At 38.9% G+C, this 19,079-nt stretch overlaps 1 protein-coding gene across 1 annotated transcript; it reads right to left on the bottom strand.

The window, feature by feature from the left end:
• Positions 1-20: 20 nt before the first annotated feature.
• On the bottom strand, positions 21-18,836 carry LOC121384225 (L-proline trans-4-hydroxylase-like). Its single transcript, XM_041514511.1, has 9 exons — positions 18,592-18,836; positions 14,303-14,384; positions 11,763-11,844; positions 10,500-10,610; positions 10,009-10,100; positions 8,254-8,344; positions 2,464-2,593; positions 1,851-2,002; positions 21-599 (listed from the first exon to the last, which is right to left on the bottom strand). Exons 1-9 carry the CDS (start codon positions 18,602-18,604, stop codon positions 492-494), a joined length of 861 nt encoding a protein of 286 aa, XP_041370445.1. The 5' UTR covers positions 18,605-18,836; the 3' UTR covers positions 21-491.
• Positions 18,837-19,079: the final 243 nt, after the last annotated feature.

The raw sequence follows: 19,079 nt of genomic DNA, 5'->3' as shown, positions 1-19,079 counted from the left end.
TCCCTTGCTACTAATGAACAAATGTAGCGTATTTCCTCTCCTAGACTGTATGTCAAAATTACCAAATGTTTAACATGCAATAGCCGATGATTAATAAATCAATGTGCTCTAGTGATATCGTTAAACAAAACAAACTTTTCATATCAATAATACCGATAGTGAGATGCATTTTTCCAGACGACATCAGCAAAGTAAATGGCCAGTTGTATATATATTTATTTTTTTTTTTTTATTTTTAAATTTATTTGTTTATTTATTTTTAGCAGATACCAATGGTCGTTCACAAAATGTACATACCATGAACATGCGTTAATGTACATATTTACGAAAAACAAAATAAACTGTCACAATATTAATCTGTCTCATACTGCTGCCTGTGTACATATCGGTAGAAACGTCATATGATTTAACGTTTCTAAAGAAAAATATGTGATAGATAATTAAATGGCCATATAATATCAAAGGCATAATTGGTCCAGTTTTCTCAGTGGTTACTTAGTGTTGATCGGCTGAAAGAGGTTATTTGAAGTGGGCTTGAAGAATGCCTTGCCACTCATATCTGTGTAATTCTTGCACTCTTTGACACAGGAATCTGGAACCTGAAAAAGAAAAAGACGAAGGTGAACCAGTCTTTTTCACAGGGTGTCAAACACAGATTACTAGGAACTGGCGAATTTACTGCAAACTATTACACTAAGGTTATTCATGATCAGCTTCAGAAAAGAGAGAGAGAGAGAGAGAGAGAGAGAGAGAGAGAGAGAGAGAGAGAGAGAGAGAGAGAGAGAGAGAGAGAGAGAGAGAGAGAGAGAGAGAGAGAGAGAGAGAGAGAGAGAGAGAGAGAGAGGAGAGAGAGAGAGAGAGGGAGAGGGAGAGGGAGAGGGAGAGAAGGAGATGGAGACAGACAGACAGAAATACAGAGATAGACAGACATAGAGAGAAAAAGAGAAAACTTTAAAGACAGCAATACAGACAGTTCATAATTCACATCAAGAGAGAGTTAACTGCAAACGTCGTCTATCAAGGTTTGTTATTTTGTTATTTGGGTTGAAAACAACCTGGTATTTTCACAGGTTCAAAACAATTTAATTACATGTATATAATGTTATTTTTAAAAACAAAATCTTAATTTATTTAATAATTTTATATATATACTGACTTTCATATTTGGTTTACCAAATGATGACAACAATGCATCCAAAGTTTTTATATGAATAACCGTGACATTTTCATTTCTTGTAAATATCCGGTATAGGTAAGATTCGAAATGTGTTACCTTCTGTAATGGAGTGTATTGTATCAAAATTCGTTACCTTCTAGAATGGAGTGTATTGTGAGTATTGAAGAAGAAATATTTTATTTAATAACGCACTCAACACATTTTATTTATGGTTATATCGCGTCAGACATATGGTTAAAGACCACACATATATAGAGAGAGGAAACCCGCTGTCACCACTTCATGGGCTACTCTTTTCAGTTAGCAGCAAGGGATATTTTATATGCACCATCCCACAGACAGGGTAGTACATGCCACGGCCTTTGTTACACCAGTTGTGGAGCACTGGCTGGAATGAGAAATAGTTCAATGGGGCCACCGCCGGGGATCGATCCTAAACCGACCGCACATCAAGTGAGTGCTTTACCACTGGGCTACATTCCGCCCCATTGAGTACTGAAATTCGTTACCTTCTCTAATGGAGTGTATTGTGGGTATTGAAATTCGTTACCTTCTCTAATGGAGTGTATTGTGGGTATTGAAATTCGCTACCTTCTCTAATGGAGTGTATTGTGAGTATTGAAATTCGTTACCTTCTCTAATGGAGTGTATTGTGAGTATTGAAATTCGTTACCTTCTCTAATGGAGTGTATTGTGGGTGAGCTGACTCGATGACTGGGCTGTTCGATGCCCTGTTGTAGGCACTGATCAAAGCCCATCGTCGGTTTGGACTCGTGTTGGGCTGACTCTGGTGTAGTACATTGCAGTGGAAAAACAGTGCGTCACCTGTAGCCAAATAGAAAGTATGTGCTATGAATCACATCATTATCATCATCACCATCATCACCATCATCATTTTCTGAGTTTTAAAAGCTAGGATATATAAGCACAAACTATAATATGTCATCATCATCATTATCATCTTAATACATTTTTGGAGTCTTAATACATATTAATACATATAAGTACATAATGTAATGTATTATCATCATCATCATCATCACCGCCAACATCAAAATCATCATCATCATCACTACTAACATCATCATTATTTTATTAGACTTAACAGCTAGGATATATAAGCACAAAAATATAATGTATCATCATCATCATCATCATCACCACCATCATTATTATCATTATCATCATCATTTCTGAGCCGTAATAGCTAGGATATATAATCATAAAAATATAATGTATCATTAGCATCATCTTAAAATTCAAGCCTCCATACACGGATTACCAACCTGGATTAAGTTCCACAAACTGGCTCTCTGTGTGTTTTGCGATATGACCAACACGCTTTGGATCCGCTCCTTGCTGCCCGCTGATCATCAAGTGATCCACTCTGCCATACTGGTGCGAGCCAACCAGTATCTGTGTGCAAATAACAAACACGGAGATAATAGATGCAGGCAAAAGTATACTGAACAACAAAAGAAATGCGAATATTTGCACATACTTCAGTAAATAGACTCGCTCGATGCGCGGTCGGTGTGGGATCGATCCCCGTCGGTTGCCCATTGGGCTATTTCTCGTTCCAGCCAGTGCACCATGACTGGTGTATCAAAGGCCGTGGTATGTACTATCATGTCTATGGGATGGTACATATAAAAGATCACTTGCTGCTAATCAAAAAGAGTAGCCCATGAAGTGGCAACAGCGGGTTTTCTCACTCAATATATGTGTGGTTCTTAACCATATGTCTGACGCCAAAAAACCGTAAATAAAATGTTCTGAGTACATCGTTAAATAAAACATTTCTTTCTTTATTTTTCGGTAAATAGACTGTCAAAATGGATTTAAAATATTAACAAGACATTAATAAACACAAACACTTATGGAACTCAGAGTAAATGTTTTTTGTTTTTTAACTAAAGAAACACACACACGCGCGCGCGCACGTGCGCGAACACACACACACACACACACACACACACACCAGGGCCCGTGCTTATAAAACTTTTTAAGAGTCCAGACTCAATCTCTAATGACGTCACACGCATATAATTTGTATGGCGTTGTCATGCCATTAGTATCTCAGACTCTATTAGAGTCTCTAGTCTAAGACTCTAAGGGCCGATTTCATATGTCTGGGTTTTGTAACACCGGGTTATATCAAAACCTAGGTTTAACACTGGTTTACGTAAAACGCCGAAAACACTTGACCAAGACCTACATATGTGTGTGTTTTACCTGTGTTTACAAAACAACGCTTTTTACATGGGTTACCCGGAGATCTGGAAAGGGACATACGCGAGGGATAGCTTACACTTCATCACTTTGTAGCTGATACCTCCTTACCGGTATATTATTAGCATTCGCACGCTAGATGGGGGCTTAGCTACCTCTTCCCTCCACAGCCTGGAGCAAACCTTCGTATTCGGGCAAAAATTATGGAGATGTGTTGACAAAATGAGCTGGCCTGAAAACGTTTCACCAAGTATTTCCATCATTTTACTCACAATATTAGTTATAATCCATGTTAAATGCGTACAAAACCCTACATAGCTGTTGTAATAATGTAAATATCAATAAACGTTCTTATTGGTATTTCCCTTTAATTCTAAAAATATAAAATAAAATAAAAAGATGGGACGAGTACGCCTGAGGGCAGAGAGGCAACTTTTGGTCAAATTTTCAAACCTGTGGGCCTATATCTCCTTTTTCCCCCTTTATTAAAAGGACATTCCTGAGTTTGCTGCAATTTTTAAGATGTTATCGACTAACAGATACTTTTTATCGATTGTAATTACATATCAAATATATTTTTCTGCATAAAATATTAGTGACTGTATATTAAATGTGTTTCTGATAGTTCTAATATTTGTACTAGGTTAAATTTCATTTTATTTCCTAAAATACGAAATTATTTGAAAACAAAATCCAGTTTGGGCTTCTTACAAATATTAAGACGACCAGAAACACATTGAATATACAGACGCTGATATTCTAAATAAGAAACTATGCAATTTTTAAGATGTTATCGACTAACAGATACTTTTAAACGATTGTAATTACATATCAAATATATTTTTCTGCATAAAATATTAGTGACTGTATATTAAATGTGTTTCTGATAGTTCTAATATTTGTACTAGGTTAAATTTCATTTTATTTCCTAAAATACGAAATTATTTGAAAACAAAATCTAGTTTGGGCTTCTTACAAATATTAAGACGACCAGAAACACATTGAATATACAGACACTGATATTCTAAATAAGAAACTATGTTTAATATGTAAGTTTAATCGTAGAAATATTTTATTAGTCGGAAACATCTTACAGTGCAGCAAACTCAGGAATGTCCCTTTAAAGAGTTTGCGTTCACGACTGTTTTAGTGTTAAATTTATAACAAAATGTTATTTTAAAGTTACATTCTCTGGTTACCATATTATAACATCATGTACAAATATGAAATACAAGCTCAAATGCACTTTAAAAAAAACCTCGTGTGTGTTCGCTATGAACGAAGATCGTCAAAAGTATACGCTTGATTCGTCGCCTGTGCCGCCATAGCTCGGCAAAGCACAAACGACAGCCTGTTGTCAGTTTCAGTTAACACGTGCGTTTGCCGATTTCAAATTGTAGGGTTCGTCTCAAAAAATTAAAAGAGAAATCTAGCGCTGTACGAAGAACGTTCGGTTGAGGATACGGTACTAGAGTCTTTCGTTAAAACCGGTTTGATCTCGACAACGTATTATCGACAATCGTACCTTCCTATTTCAGAATTAATATTTTATAAAGTGTTAGTAGAACTTTCAAAGTTTAGTTTGTATACTAGTAACACATTAATCATGTATATATATTTTAAAATAAAATATACTAAAGCAGACAATGAACGTTTTCACTTCTTAATTTTACGAGTTAAAATCAATAAATTCAAATAAATATTCTTTCGTTTGGAAAGGGTAAAGTTAGGGGGGGTTGTTTAACGATATCAAAGTTAGAGCATATTGATTTAATAATCATCCGACGCCATACAACCGTAAATAAAATGTGTTAAAATATCCTATCCTTCCTTCCATCTGCTGTTGGATGTCTAACATTTGGTAATTTTGACATATAATCTTAGAGATGAATCGGGTGCATGTGCAGGGGGAGGGTATTGGATGTCGAAACCCTTACTTGCCCAAGCTTAAAAAAAATTGAAATGTATTTTCTGGGGGAGCATGGCCCCATATAAACTTCGCTCAACACAGTCTATAACTCCAACCCCGTTGAAATCCCTGCACACGCGCCTTGGAAACCCACTACATTTGTTTTTAACAAGGGATCGTTTATATGTACCATCCCACAGACAGGATATCACATACCATGGTCTTTTATATACCCGCCGATGGGGATCGATCCTAGATTGACCGCGCATTTCCAAAAAACACCTTTTTAGATCTAAGTAATGAATAAAAATAACATATAGTCTTGAAAAATGTTACGTAAATCGAACACTGTACCCTCTTCCTCTACCCCTAGAGCGTTACGTAATTAGTAACACCCCCTTTCATGTAACGCGTATGCCAACAGCCATCTTCATAAATCATGGCTAATATTCGTTCCTCGTATTCGAGGAACGAATATTAGCCTTGATTTATCAAGATGGCCAACAGCTGGCCACTGTCAAAATTTCAAGGCAAATCCCCCACCCACCGACCCCTGGAAAGGCGTTGTACCATACCTCTATGGATATAACTATGTTTTGGAGATATGAGACGACCCCTCAATCAAGACAGTTAAATTTGTTCAAAAATTGCGAAATCTCACGTGATCTCTTGTTGGGGAATTCCACACTTGTGAAAAGCCAATGAAAACCGAGATCAGTAGAAGCCCATCAAAAGTGTCCCACTTTCGAAATACCGGCTTTGTTTTTGACCTGGATAAGCCAGCGTAATGAAACCAATGCGGAGTGCGGCGTCATAATATTATATGCACCAAACGTAATTGGATTTTCTGTTCTATATGCTTAAATAATAAAACATATTCCTGATACTGCCGCTTTAATGCAATTCATTGTATATATTTTTAGCAGAATAAAGATACCTTTTGTTTTCGAAAATTATCTGTGAACGTGATTGAAATACAAAGTTATAGAAACACTCAGAACAGTTCAATCTAATTAAAATTAGCTCCACTATTACATGTGGCATTCGTAATTCACATGTCGTATACCCTCAGGATAATTCGGAATGTTTTTAAATTAATTTCAAATCACTGGCATGATTCTGCAAGTAAGGTTTTGATTGGTGGACATGAGCTCCAACTGGCTGCTGTTAGATCCACATGTAATAGTGGAGCTAATTTTAGTTAGATTGAGAACAGTGTAAAGTGGTTTCCATCGTTTCTATAGCTTAGATGCACATGCATGTGCGTCTACAATAAAGGTGTTTAGAGAAAACATAGCTGGGGTAATAAATAGAATAACAAATTCGGTATCATTTATTATCAAATTTATGTCCCGAGTGAAATAATTTTCATTTGTGACGACTAAAACTTAAATTCGATAATAACTGGTATCTCGTTTATTGTTCTCTATATATCCCAGGCACTTTGTTGTTCATTCGCCACGAACATGGTAAATAATTGTTGCGTCAAGGGGTGGATCTAATTATACAGTCGTGCTAAAAAAAAGGACAAACGGGCATCTTGACTAAAGGGGATGGGGTTCGAACACCCCGACCCCTCGCCCTTTATTCAATTCTGTAGTGGGTTCAAATGGTCTCTGAAAATACGTTCACATTTCATGGCTCTGCGATACTGACGTAAAACAGAATTTTGCTGCCGAAATTATCCATGAAGAAAAGTTACTTTGAGCAAACCCAGCGAAAAACGACCTCAAGGGCAGGTTTAAACAAGCAATACAATTGCAACCCAGTGTTAAACTAGGGTTACTGAAAGCCAGACAAGTGAAATGCACAGTAAACATGACTCCGGGTTAACCTAGGTTTAAACCATATGTTTCCAAAACCCACCGATAACCCAGACATATGAACTCGGCCCTAAAAGTTTTATAAGCACCAGGGGCCAATTTCACCAAACATCGTAAACTTACGTCTGCGACTAGCAGTTATACCGGGCATACATTTGCATGTGTTTGACATCTATGTCACACGGAAAATTGCACCATTACGGAAGTTGGGAGCATTTTAATTACAAAAGAAAATGAAATATGTGTACATAAAACTATATTTCTTGTACTATGATAGTAATAAGAATTGTGTTTTAGTCGTAGATTTACGTTTATGTGCAAAACTAGGCTTACGATGTTTTGCTTTTAAAAAGAGGTGGGGTACATTAATTTTTTTTTAATAAGAGCACAATAGTATATAATCTCTTCATGTAGGAAAAAAACCCACTTTTAAACTAAAAAGGACATGTACACACGTATATGCAAGCCACTAGCCTTAAAATGGGGTTAGGTTCAGAAAAAAAAATCAGAGAACACTAAATAAAAATAGGCTCTTCTTCAGGTAAACAAAAAAGAGAAAAGGATCAGGTGTTAACTAATGAGGTAACTTTTTATATTAATTGTTCTTAGGTGGGAACAAAGAAAGAAAGAAAGAAATATTTTATTTAACGACGCACTCAACACATTTTATTTACGGCTATATAGCGTCAGACATATGGTTAAGGACCACACAGATATTAAGAGAGGAAACCCACTGTCGCCACTTCATGGGCTACTCTTTTCGTTTAGCAGCAAGGATCTTTTATATGCACCATACCATAGACAGGATAACACATACCACGGCCTTTGATGTACCAGTCGTGGTGCACTGGCTGGAGCAAGAAATAGTCCAATGGGCCCACTGACGGGGATCGATCCCAAACCGACCGCGCATCAAGCGAGCGCTTTACCAATGGGCAACGTCTCGCCCCTTTTAACTGATGAGGTCACTTTTTAGATTAATTGTTCTTCGGTGGGAACAAATGCATGCATATATTCTTGAATGTAGAAGAAAAAGACTTTCTTTTAAGAACGATTTTGTGTATTACTATTATGTTTTGAGCAAACTGGATAAAAAAAATAAAAAATCTTACCTCTAGACAGCCGTTTTCTTTTGTACATTTGTCATAGGCTATGAACATCGTCAACATATCCGGCTTCAGGCATCCATATTGGTACCAGTAACTGAAAGATATACATGTATGTGATAGGCCTATAGGGGCATATGTGTTATATATAATCAGTGGACCTTTTGGGGAAGGATACATTGAGAAATTGCCCGAAGCGTCATACTCAAGGCAAACGTACTGTTTATGGGAAAGTGCTGATAAAAGAACCCTATGCTTCATTTCTTCCTCCGCCCTCCGCCTGTTACCGGACCCGGTCGGATTGCTGGTGCTCCCTTACACCTGCCAGAACAGGCGGTCCTCCCTCCAACCCACCCCACCCCTTTCCTGTCCTGGACGAAGGAGACGGCCGCGGCCGCCACTTGTGCCCAGGACAGGCGTGCGCTACAACAGCTTGCTCTGAATGTGCACGTTAAACACTGACCTGACCATACCATTTATTTCTTCCTCTATCTCTTTCTTGTCCTCTCTCTATCTCTATCGTTCTGTCTCTCTCTGTATGCACGTGTGTGTGTGTGTGTGTGTGTTTGTATGTGTGTGTATATATATATATATATATATATATATCCCTGTCTGTCTCTCCCCCCTCCCATCCCCTCTCTCTCTCTCTCTCTCTCTCTCTCTCTCTCTCTCTCTCTCTCTCTCTCTCTCTCTCTCTCTCTCTCTCTCTCTCTCTCTCTCTCTCTCTCTCTGTGGCGATATAACCATAGTTTAAAATGATGCGTTGAGGTGTGATTGGCGGATTCGGTTTGAAGTTCCCTTTTTAATTACTTTTTTGTTTTGTTCTTGAAATTCATCATCCACAAAATATAGTAAATGGACATATTCGTAACCGGTCATACGACGACATATAATAGTATATTCCAACACCACAAATTATTATCAGACAAAATGTTCCAAACAGAACAGTAAGCAAAACAACACTAAACTGCCACGAAAACGCGTCTTTGTGCATCTTTATTAAAAAAAAAATCCGGGGCCTTCAGATTTCCACAACCCCGTATAGCTCTCACTGTCTTCGGGAGCTTGGCACATTTGACATCAGCAAACTCGGTCTTGTCATTTTTAGAATTGTGTGATACCTTCCCTCTTTTAAAAAATTCTGGATCCGCCTCCTGGGTGTCGTGGAATAAATATTAATTTCCCTCTTGCTCAGACGGTAGGTGTGTATTCCATTGCACGAAGCTTTGACATCTTGGTCTATCGAGAATTTTAGTGTCGTGGTTGTACATGATCATGAACTACTTGTGATCAGAAAAGAATAATAATTTAGGACCGACCGTTATACGGTCAGGTGTATCCACAAGGAAACAGCCGATTTGTACAAAGAAATGGATTTCGCCGAAGTTAAGATGAACAGGTGGCGGAACAAATTATATACCGGGGGGGGGGGGGGAGGGGAGGGAGGAAGTAGTTTGCATGGTTCATTAATTGTACAACATATATCTACATATGCATATATGCAAAAACAGCTCTTGAAATACTGGCACTTACTATTAATTATAAAAACTTAAAACGTAATAATATTATTGGGGCCAGCCTTCCTCTCCCCCCCCCCCCCCCCATAAAACTACTGGCAGCTTCCTGGTCCTCCATTTCCACCTCTTAAGATATGGGTATCTTTAGTATAGTCATTGTGCTCTAGTGGTGTCGTTAAACAAAATAAACTTTAATATAGCTACAATAATAGAAATTCTATATAAGAATTAATTTGATAACTACCCGTAATCTTGATGCCATATGTGCTTCCCTCCCGTGTTGGCGTTCTTCATGATGAGTTTACTGTGGTAATGATACACTTCTCCGCCTAGAAGCTAAATCAGCACACTTTATCAATAAGTGAAATGCAGAGACATCAAATACAAAATGATATAAGTCAGTGTCACAATCTATACGAGCCAATTATGCAGAAATCATTTCCTTTATAATTATGTTATGTTTGTTCTGTTTGTTAGAAAGCTAAGCAAATACATGTCCTGTCAAATTGTTTTAATTATTATGTGGGTGGTATCTAGATATAGATTTTTAAAAACAATTAATGCAGGGTTGTTTGTGCTGATTTAAGTGTTATACGACCGGTCCTCTTAATCTAAACCAATTGAAAAAAACCCACCCAAAACCCCCCACAACCCCCCCCCCCCCCAAAAAAAAAAAACCCCACACTTTTGTGAGGTGCTGTCAAAGTCAAATATAAACAGTACAAACGGACACACCTTTTCGCTTATTCCCACAACCTTTTCACATCTTGCAACCATGCCAGTGACGTCATTACCGGGTTGATTCCAGAGAGCCAGGGTGGCCGGGTGGTCACTAATCGTCCCTCTCTGAAACACAACAGTGTCACTTTATTGCATATGTTATCATCCCTGAAGAAAATATATGCTAAGCAGAACAAAAAGTCACAAAATCAGTTTATTCTGTTTTATATAGAATGGTGAAATGTTCGTTTTGATAATGGCTTATTTTTAAAATGGCACGTGATGCAACACGTAATATCAAAAATGGTAGGACTACAACAATCTACCGTGCGTGCGACCAACTGTGGTCGATTATTGCAACATTTTCATTTCACACAGTACTGTTTTTTTCTAGGATAGAAATCACTTCTTTATTCTTTCGAGTGTTCTTTTTTGACCCCAACGTTTCGAAATTTCTTCTTTTTTTATGTCCCTCAAATGTAACCCTATGGCCAGTTCAATATGGGACTGTCTTTCTGAAAACGTCATAGCAGTCATGCTTTAAAAAAGAAATCTCGACATGTTGGGAGCAAATATTACACTCAGAAATAAAGAAGTGTATTTCATCCTGTAACAAGACTATGGGTTGTCAGAAAAGAAGATGGTGGGCCAATCAACTATTGTTTTTCAGTATGTAGCCTACAGTAGATGTTGCGTAGGTTTTCATTGGTATAGCATTTTTTGTTTGTTAACATCACGTTTTGTATCACACGCCATGTTAAAAGAAAGATATAAATAAAAATTTGACCATACTTTTCCCGCTAATCAACTTCAAAAGTCAAACTTTTTTTAACATCACAAAACAGAAAATGTTTTTTTAAAGGAATAATAAAGTTGTAAAATATGTAATGAAAAAGACTAAAGCAAATGCATCGTACTTACGGATTTTGGAATAATGTTATGTAATTCAAAACCAAATGATGTGAATGTACTTCCTAACATTTTTAGCACTCGTTTTTCAAAAAAAAAAAAAAAATATATATATATACATGTATGTATATATATATATATATATATATATATATATATATATATATATATATATATATATATGCAGTGCCCCTAGTTTCAGGCTTGCCCATTTTCCCTATATATTGTACATATCTTCCATAAATACCAACATTAGTAATGATCCAACGCTTTAACAAGATACTTCAATATTGTTATTAAATTTCTTACAATGTGGTCGCCATGTTGAAGTTCGTGTATTACACATACACAATATTCGTCGTTACTCACAGTGTAGGCATGCTTCACAAGGGCGTCAGATCCTTCGACCACCTTCTTTATGTTTTCCAAGTCTTCACTGTCAAATAAGCCTCTGTAAGTACACACATTAATCCAGGTTTTTGGTTATCAGATGTGAGCATAACCTACTTCACTCTGAAATAAGATGTTACCTGTCCGCAAAATAAAATCTCCACTAATGGATCTGACATAAGCCAACGACATTTTGTATACAGGTGACATTTCATGGCGAAAAAAATATTCCGAATTTCTCAAGCTGGTTTTGCCTGGTCGAATATTCTTATCATCTGATTACGAGATGACGAAGGTTTAAAGGGACACACCCTAGTTTCAACCCGTGAACATTAACACTAAATTTAGTTAGTCTAAAAACCTGTAACACATTTGGATAAAGTTACAACTGAGTGAAACATGAGTCTGTGACTTTGAAATGGTGAAATATCCTCTAAAAATAGACCAAAACTCGACTCCATACTTGTTACTTCTCGGACGCATGTGCGTTTTTAAAAATATGAGAAATGCATTTTGTGATATTAAAAACGCCAGGATGACCAAAAACACTTCGAATGTACGGAAATTGATAATCTAAACAATAAAATCTAAGTAAAGTATGATTTCAGTTATCCAAAAAGGGCTCTAATAGTCAAAAATATGACTTAGTGTTTAAAACTAGGGTATATACCTTTAAGATGTCGTTTTGTTATTAAATCATCAAATGCAAATAACAAGATGAATTTGATTGCTAACTTTCCAAAAAGGTCATTGGAAATTCACATGTCCTTTACCATACAAGCAAAAATGGTTATTTGGCTAACTTAATCTTGAATTTGCCGGCAGAATGTTCTGACCACTAAAAAAGTTGCTAATAATAGTTTAGGTCCAGTTTAAATCCTGGATAATATTGGCATTGCTCAGATCAACCAAGTAACGGAGACTTACATGGCCGGGCGAACAGTAAGATCTGACTTCAGTGACAATGAACCTGTACGATATACCCATGTGAAGTAAAAACATAAATTAGAATCATAGATTAATATTTTAACAATTTTCAACTACCCAAAAACTGTACGAATTTATGCACATACATTCGGATCTTGACTGTTTACAATATTCACAATTCTAACCCAGTTATGTCAGCTTAATGTATATATATTTGAATCTATGTCATATCTCTATACAAGCAAATCAGCCCAGGGTAAGTTTATACGAAGGAAGGATGTTTTATTTAACAATGCACTCAACACATTTTATGTACGGTTATATGGCGTCAGATATATGATTAAGGACCACACAGATATTGAGAGAGGAAACCTGCTGTCACCACTTCATGGGCTACTCTTTTCGATTAGCAGCAAGGGATCTTTTATATGCACCATCCCACAGACAGGATAGTACATACCACGGCCTTTGTGACACCAGTTATGGAGCACTGTCTGGAACGAGAAATAGCCCAATAAATCCACTGACGGGGATCGATCCTAGACCCACCGCGCATCAAGCGAACGCTTTACCACTGGGCTACGCCCCACCCCTAAAGTTTACACGAAGACGTGACATAACTATAACATCGTGTACTACGTGTCCAGGTACGTGTGCAGGGAATTGTGCAGGGGGTCTAGACTGCGCCTCGCTAAGTGTTAGCTAGGGCTGTCGGCTTAAAAGAAAATTCACTTCCAGCTGGGAGGGTTCAACTCCAACCACCACCACCCTCCAACCCTTGCAAAAGCGCGGCGTAACGCGCCTGACATATTTTGTCTATTCCAGGGGCGGGACGTAGCCCAGTGGTAAAGCGCTCCCTTGATGCGCGGTCGGTTTGGCGATCCCTGTCGGCGGGCCCATTGGGCTATTTCTCGTTCCAGCCAGTGCACTACGGCTGGTATATCAAAGGCCGTGGTATGTGCTATCCTGTCTGTGGGATGGTACATATAAAAGATCCATTGCTACTGATGGAAAAAATGTAGCGGATTTCCTCTCTTTGACTGTGTCAGAATGACCATATGTTTGGCATCCAACAGCCGATGATTAATAAATCAATGTGCTCTTGTGGTGTCGTTAAACAAAACAAAAACCTTCTTTTTTTCTTTTTTTATCTGTTCCAACTCGAGGTGTATACACCCTTGCGGTCATTTTGTATACACTGCGTATCTTGTAAATAAACTAACATAAAGCATACCGTATATAAAGCTACATTTGTAGTTTAATCACGAACTCGTTACTTTAGTTACTGAACTGAATACCGTGTTATTTAATCCTACTATAGGTTTGTAACTTTACAACCAGATACAAAATTAAAAAATATATAGATAGATAGAGAGATAGAGAGATAGATAGGTAGAGAGATAGAGAAATAGAGAGGTAGGTAGGTAGGTAGGTAGACAGACAGACAGAAAGATAGATAGATTAAATTGTATATAAATAAATAAAGTTTATAGTAAAACCAAAATACAAGATATAAAAATAAAGAGATAAATAAATAAATATACAGATAGATAGATAAATAAATAAATTAATTAATAAATTAATATTCTTACCTAATGACAACATAGCCCAGTTTATTGTAGTTATCAAGAATTTCAGGTGTAACCTCAAATCCTTTAGGATCAAACTGGCATTCTAAAACAAAATAACGTGATATAGAATGTGATAAAACCAAGCGCTGACGTAGCAATGTTTTTGTGAACGGTGTATATACAATCAGGCAAGTGGTGCAGGGGACTCCGGTGGGGGGGGGGGGGGGGGGGGGGGGGGGGGGCGTATCTAGACTGTACCGGCCTCGATGGTGTTGTGGTTAAGCCATCGGACATAAGGCTGGTAGATACAGGGTTCGCAGCCCGGTACCGGCTCCCACCCAAAGCGAGTTGTAACGACTTAATGGGTAGGTGTAAGACCACTACTCCCTCTTCTCTCTCACTAACCACTAACAACTAACCCACTGTCCTAGTCAGACAGCCCAGATAGCCGAGGTGTGTGTACCCAGGACAGCGTGCTTGAACCTTAATTGGATATAAGCACGAAAATAAATTATTGCAATGAATGAATCTAGACTGTGGCGAGCGAAGGTTCTAGACAGGGGATCGAATAAAGATCCCCCGGAATATATATATATATATATATATATATATATATATATATATATATATATATATATACATGTATATATGTTTTAACATTACCATCATCAACACCCCACCCCTCCTGCACACGCGCTTGAAGATGTACGTAACATGTATGTTTTGTTTTAAATAAACACTTTATTAACAGAAATATGGTGCAAAATATAACATTTTCAATATTAGATCGTGACTCGGACACATTCTCTTTTAGTCGGACAATGTGTATCTCTAACATACCTATTTTCACAGATCTTGTTCAAATACCCACACTATTAATCAAATATGGATTAATTTAATAAATGGCATACAAGACTTGTAGTTGTGCACAAAAGTATAATAATAATCAACTGCACGACGATTGTAGAAACGAATCTTCATGCCAGTGTGTGTGGGTGTTTTTTGTGTTTGTTTTTGTTGGGGGGGGGGGGACGTAGCCCAGTGGTAAAGCGCTCGCTCGTCGCGCGGTCGGTCTGGTATCGATCCCGGTCGGTGGCTCCATTTGGCTATTTCTCATTCCAGCCAGTGCACCACGACTGGCATATCAAAGTCCGTGATATGTACTACCTTGTCTGTGAGTTGGTGCATATAAAAGACCCCTTGCTGTTAATCAAAAAGAGTAGCCCATGAAGTGGCGATAATATCTGTTTTATCTTAGAAGTTTAATGGTGAAGTTGTTAGTAAAATTACTGAATTCATGCATCTTATTTCTCATCTAGGGGCGGGACGTAACCCAGTGGTAAAGCGCTCGCTCGATGCACGGTCGGTCTGTGATCGATCCCCGTCGGTGGGCCCATTGGCTATTTCTCGCTCCAGCCAGTGCACCATGACTGATATATCAAAGGCCGTGGTATGTACTACCCTGTCTGTGAGATGGTGCATATAAGACTCCTTGCTGTTAATCAAAAAGAGTAGCCCATGAAGTGGCGATAATATCTGTGTGGTCCTTAACCATACGTCTGACGCCATATAACCGTAAATACAATGTGTTGAGTGTGTCGTTAAATAAAACATTTCCTTCCTTCATGCCAGTGATGTTGGTAAAGGAATTTGTCCGACTCATGATCACTTTACCCTACAGCATTTGTTTGTTTGTTTGTTTGTTTGTTGGGGTTTTTTAATCCCACTGTCCCCTTTCCTTTCTCTCCTTTAAATTCCGTCTCATTTCTTCCCGATCTGGCAACTCCTGTCTTTCAACTTCTTTCGCTGTCCACCTCCACATCCCAGTCCTTGTCTCTCCAACCGCGACAGGTGCTTGTCTCTTGTGGCTATCTGTGCCACACACCTGTCATTCTCCATCAGCTTTTAGCTGTGAGCTTAGTCTGACCACTTCGGAGAGTGTTCAGTAGTTACTGTTGACATTGTTACGAGGCACCTGTAACCACCTACTATACACCCCTACTACCGGCGGTCGTTAGTTAGTTCCGTGGGTCGGACCAGCTTTATTAGCGGCAGAGAACAAGGATGCCATGTTTTGTTAACACCAGTCGTGAGATACTGGATGGGATGGCATGGAAACAAACTCGATCAATGGGTCCACCGACTGGGATCGATCCTATGACCCGCGATACATCGCGAATGAGATGCGCGTTAGCCTACCAATATGGTTGACAAAGTTAAAGGGTTTAACGACACCACTAGAGCACACTGATTCATGAATCACCGGCTATTGGATGTCAAACATTTGGTAATTTTGAATCGTAGTCTTCAGAGGATACCCACTACATTTTTTCTTATTAGCAGCAAGAGATTATGCACTTTCCCCACAGACTAGACAGCGGTATGCCAGTCTTGGGGCACTGGTTGTGATGGAAAGAAAAAAAAGAGTCAGAGATTGGGTCCACTGAGGAGGTTCGATCCTAAAATGCAACGACTTCAGGCCAGCGCTAGAGGACACACAAGCTATACCGACTAAGCTAGGTGCCGCCCTCCATGGCTGTTGACAAAGAAAGAAAATGCAACACCAACATCGTTTTATATCAGAGGCGGATCTTGGGTCCCCCCACTCAAATTTGGGGACAGTTATAATTTTATTATATATTAATTTTCATCCCCCCCCTCCAGACCTCCCTCAAAGTTCCCTTGGCACTCCGCCTCATGTCATTGCCCCCCCCCCCCCCCAATCTCCTAAATGGATTTTCCGGATCCGCCACTGTATATGTAAACAGATGCGTCACCGGTGTAGGCCTATACCTGCCAGCCTCCAGCCTGATGATCAACATGTCATAACAACTGCGTTATTGAGGTCGATAACCAAAACTAACACGTATAGAGATTTTTTTCATGGACACCCCAAAAAATTTAAGGAGTCGTTTTTATATTAATTCGCCTTTCAACACATTTTATTTACGGTTATAGGGCGTCGGACATATGGTTAAGGACCACACAGATATTCATAGAGGAAACCTGCTGTCGCCACTTCATGGGCTACTCTTTTCGATTAGCAGCAAGGGATCTTTTATATGCATCATCCCATAGACAGGATAGCACATACCACGGCCTTTGGTGTACCAGTCGTGGTGCACTGGCTGGAGCGAGAATAGCCCAATTGTCCCACTGACGGGGATCGATCCTAAACCGACCGGACATCATACGAGCGCTTTACCACTGGGCTACGTCTCGTTAAACTGGAGGGGATGGGAAATGTGGAAATTTGGAGTTGGTACTGTCCCCACTACTAAGCGTACGAGACTATAGCACGATTTCAGGCATGTCCATCCCGGGTAAGGTCTCTGGATAACCAGTGATCTAAACTTTGTTTTATTTAACGACGCCACTAGAGCACATTGTTTTTGTTTTTTTATCTTATCATCGGCTATTGGACGTCAAACATATGGTATCACTACACAAATGCCATCTGCCATTGAAACCCATGTTAAACTGCCCAACTTCAAGCGAAGATTGCCCATAGAATGGGTTCTCGTTGGCACTAACAACATACACCATTGCGAATATACATTATATAAGCATTAATATTCACTCCAAAATTGTGAACTTTTCCGTCTCAGTTTTTTGCTATATGACCGCATCTGGCTGTAGTACCGGTCCGAACAGGTGGTTCGTTAACCGATTCACTCCGGCTGTCACCCATGTACCAAAAGGTTGATGCACAATATTACAAAATAACATGGGCAAAATACAGCCAGAAGGCTTACCATTAAACATACATATTGTTTTAATTCTTCACCATTTCCTAGAAGTGAATATGTGAACCATAACATGTGCCACAATAACGAACTATAGTGGACCGTCATCAATGAACTCTTACCCGGAAGTGATCTGTGTAGTGAGACCTATGGTCATTCTGACTGTTTTTTTTAGAGGAAACCCGCTATCGGCTACTCTTTTTACGACAGGCAGCAAGGGATCTTTTATTTGCGCTTCCCACAGGCAGGATGACACAAATCATGGCCTTTGTTAAACCAGTTATCGATCACTGGTCGATGCAAGTGGTTTACACCTATCCATTGAGCCTTGCGGAGCACTCACTCAGGGTTTGGATTCGGTATCTGGATTAAAAATTCCATACCTCGACTGGGATCCGAACCCAGTACCTACCAGCCAGTAGACCGATGGCCTAACCACGACGCCACCGAGGCCGGTAACCAGTGATCTGACCCTGGACAGAAATAACAGGACAATTTAGATAATTACTCTAATGGGGGAGTGATACCAACTAGGCCTATCTTTGAAACAAACAAAAATCTTACCGAATAAGCCCATCCTGATTACGCTTTCAACAAACACAATAAAACGCCTGGCGAGGGGTGGGGAAAAGTTTCGTAAATCTGTCGAGTGTAGCGGACTGTACTTGGTTTATCCACCTTACGTTAATGACAACAGATATACTGTTATCTAGTGTTTACAGATAACAGTGAACGAACGAGCTAGCAGGAAACAAAACACATGCCTTGCTTTTCAAGGTCAACACTGAAAACTCGATTCTACTACCTGTACATGTTTATGCATGTAAATGGCTGCTGGGGCGGTCTTGTGGCGCACATTAAGTCAATACTTTTCTTAACACTTTCTATGTCCGTTCAGACTAAAGGTTTTACGTGCACATTCAGAGCAAGCTGTTGTAGCGCACGCCTGTCATGTTTGTTGTTGTTGGGTTTTTTTGTTGTTGTTGTTGTTGTTTTTTGTGGGGGTTTTTTTTTGGGGGGGGGGGGGGGGAGGCGAGAGTGGATCGCCCACG

The sequence above is a fragment of the Gigantopelta aegis genome, chromosome 10, assembly GCF_016097555.1.
Source record: "Gigantopelta aegis isolate Gae_Host chromosome 10, Gae_host_genome, whole genome shotgun sequence".
Classification (NCBI taxonomy): domain Eukaryota; kingdom Metazoa; phylum Mollusca; class Gastropoda; order Neomphalida; family Peltospiridae; genus Gigantopelta; species Gigantopelta aegis.
This window is presented reverse-complemented; position numbering and strand designations above follow the sequence as displayed.

Excerpts from the sequence above, each read along its gene's own strand:
- LOC121384225 (XM_041514511.1), bottom strand. Across the intron at positions 10,101-10,499 it reads TTGTGGGAATAAGCGAAAAG|CTTCTAGGCGGAGAAGTGTA; the intron begins GTGTGTCCGTTT and ends GTGCTGATTTAG. Across the intron at positions 2,594-8,253 it reads AAGAAAACGGCTGTCTAGAG|ATACTGGTTGGCTCGCACCA; the intron begins GTAAGATTTTTT and ends ATTTGCACACAG.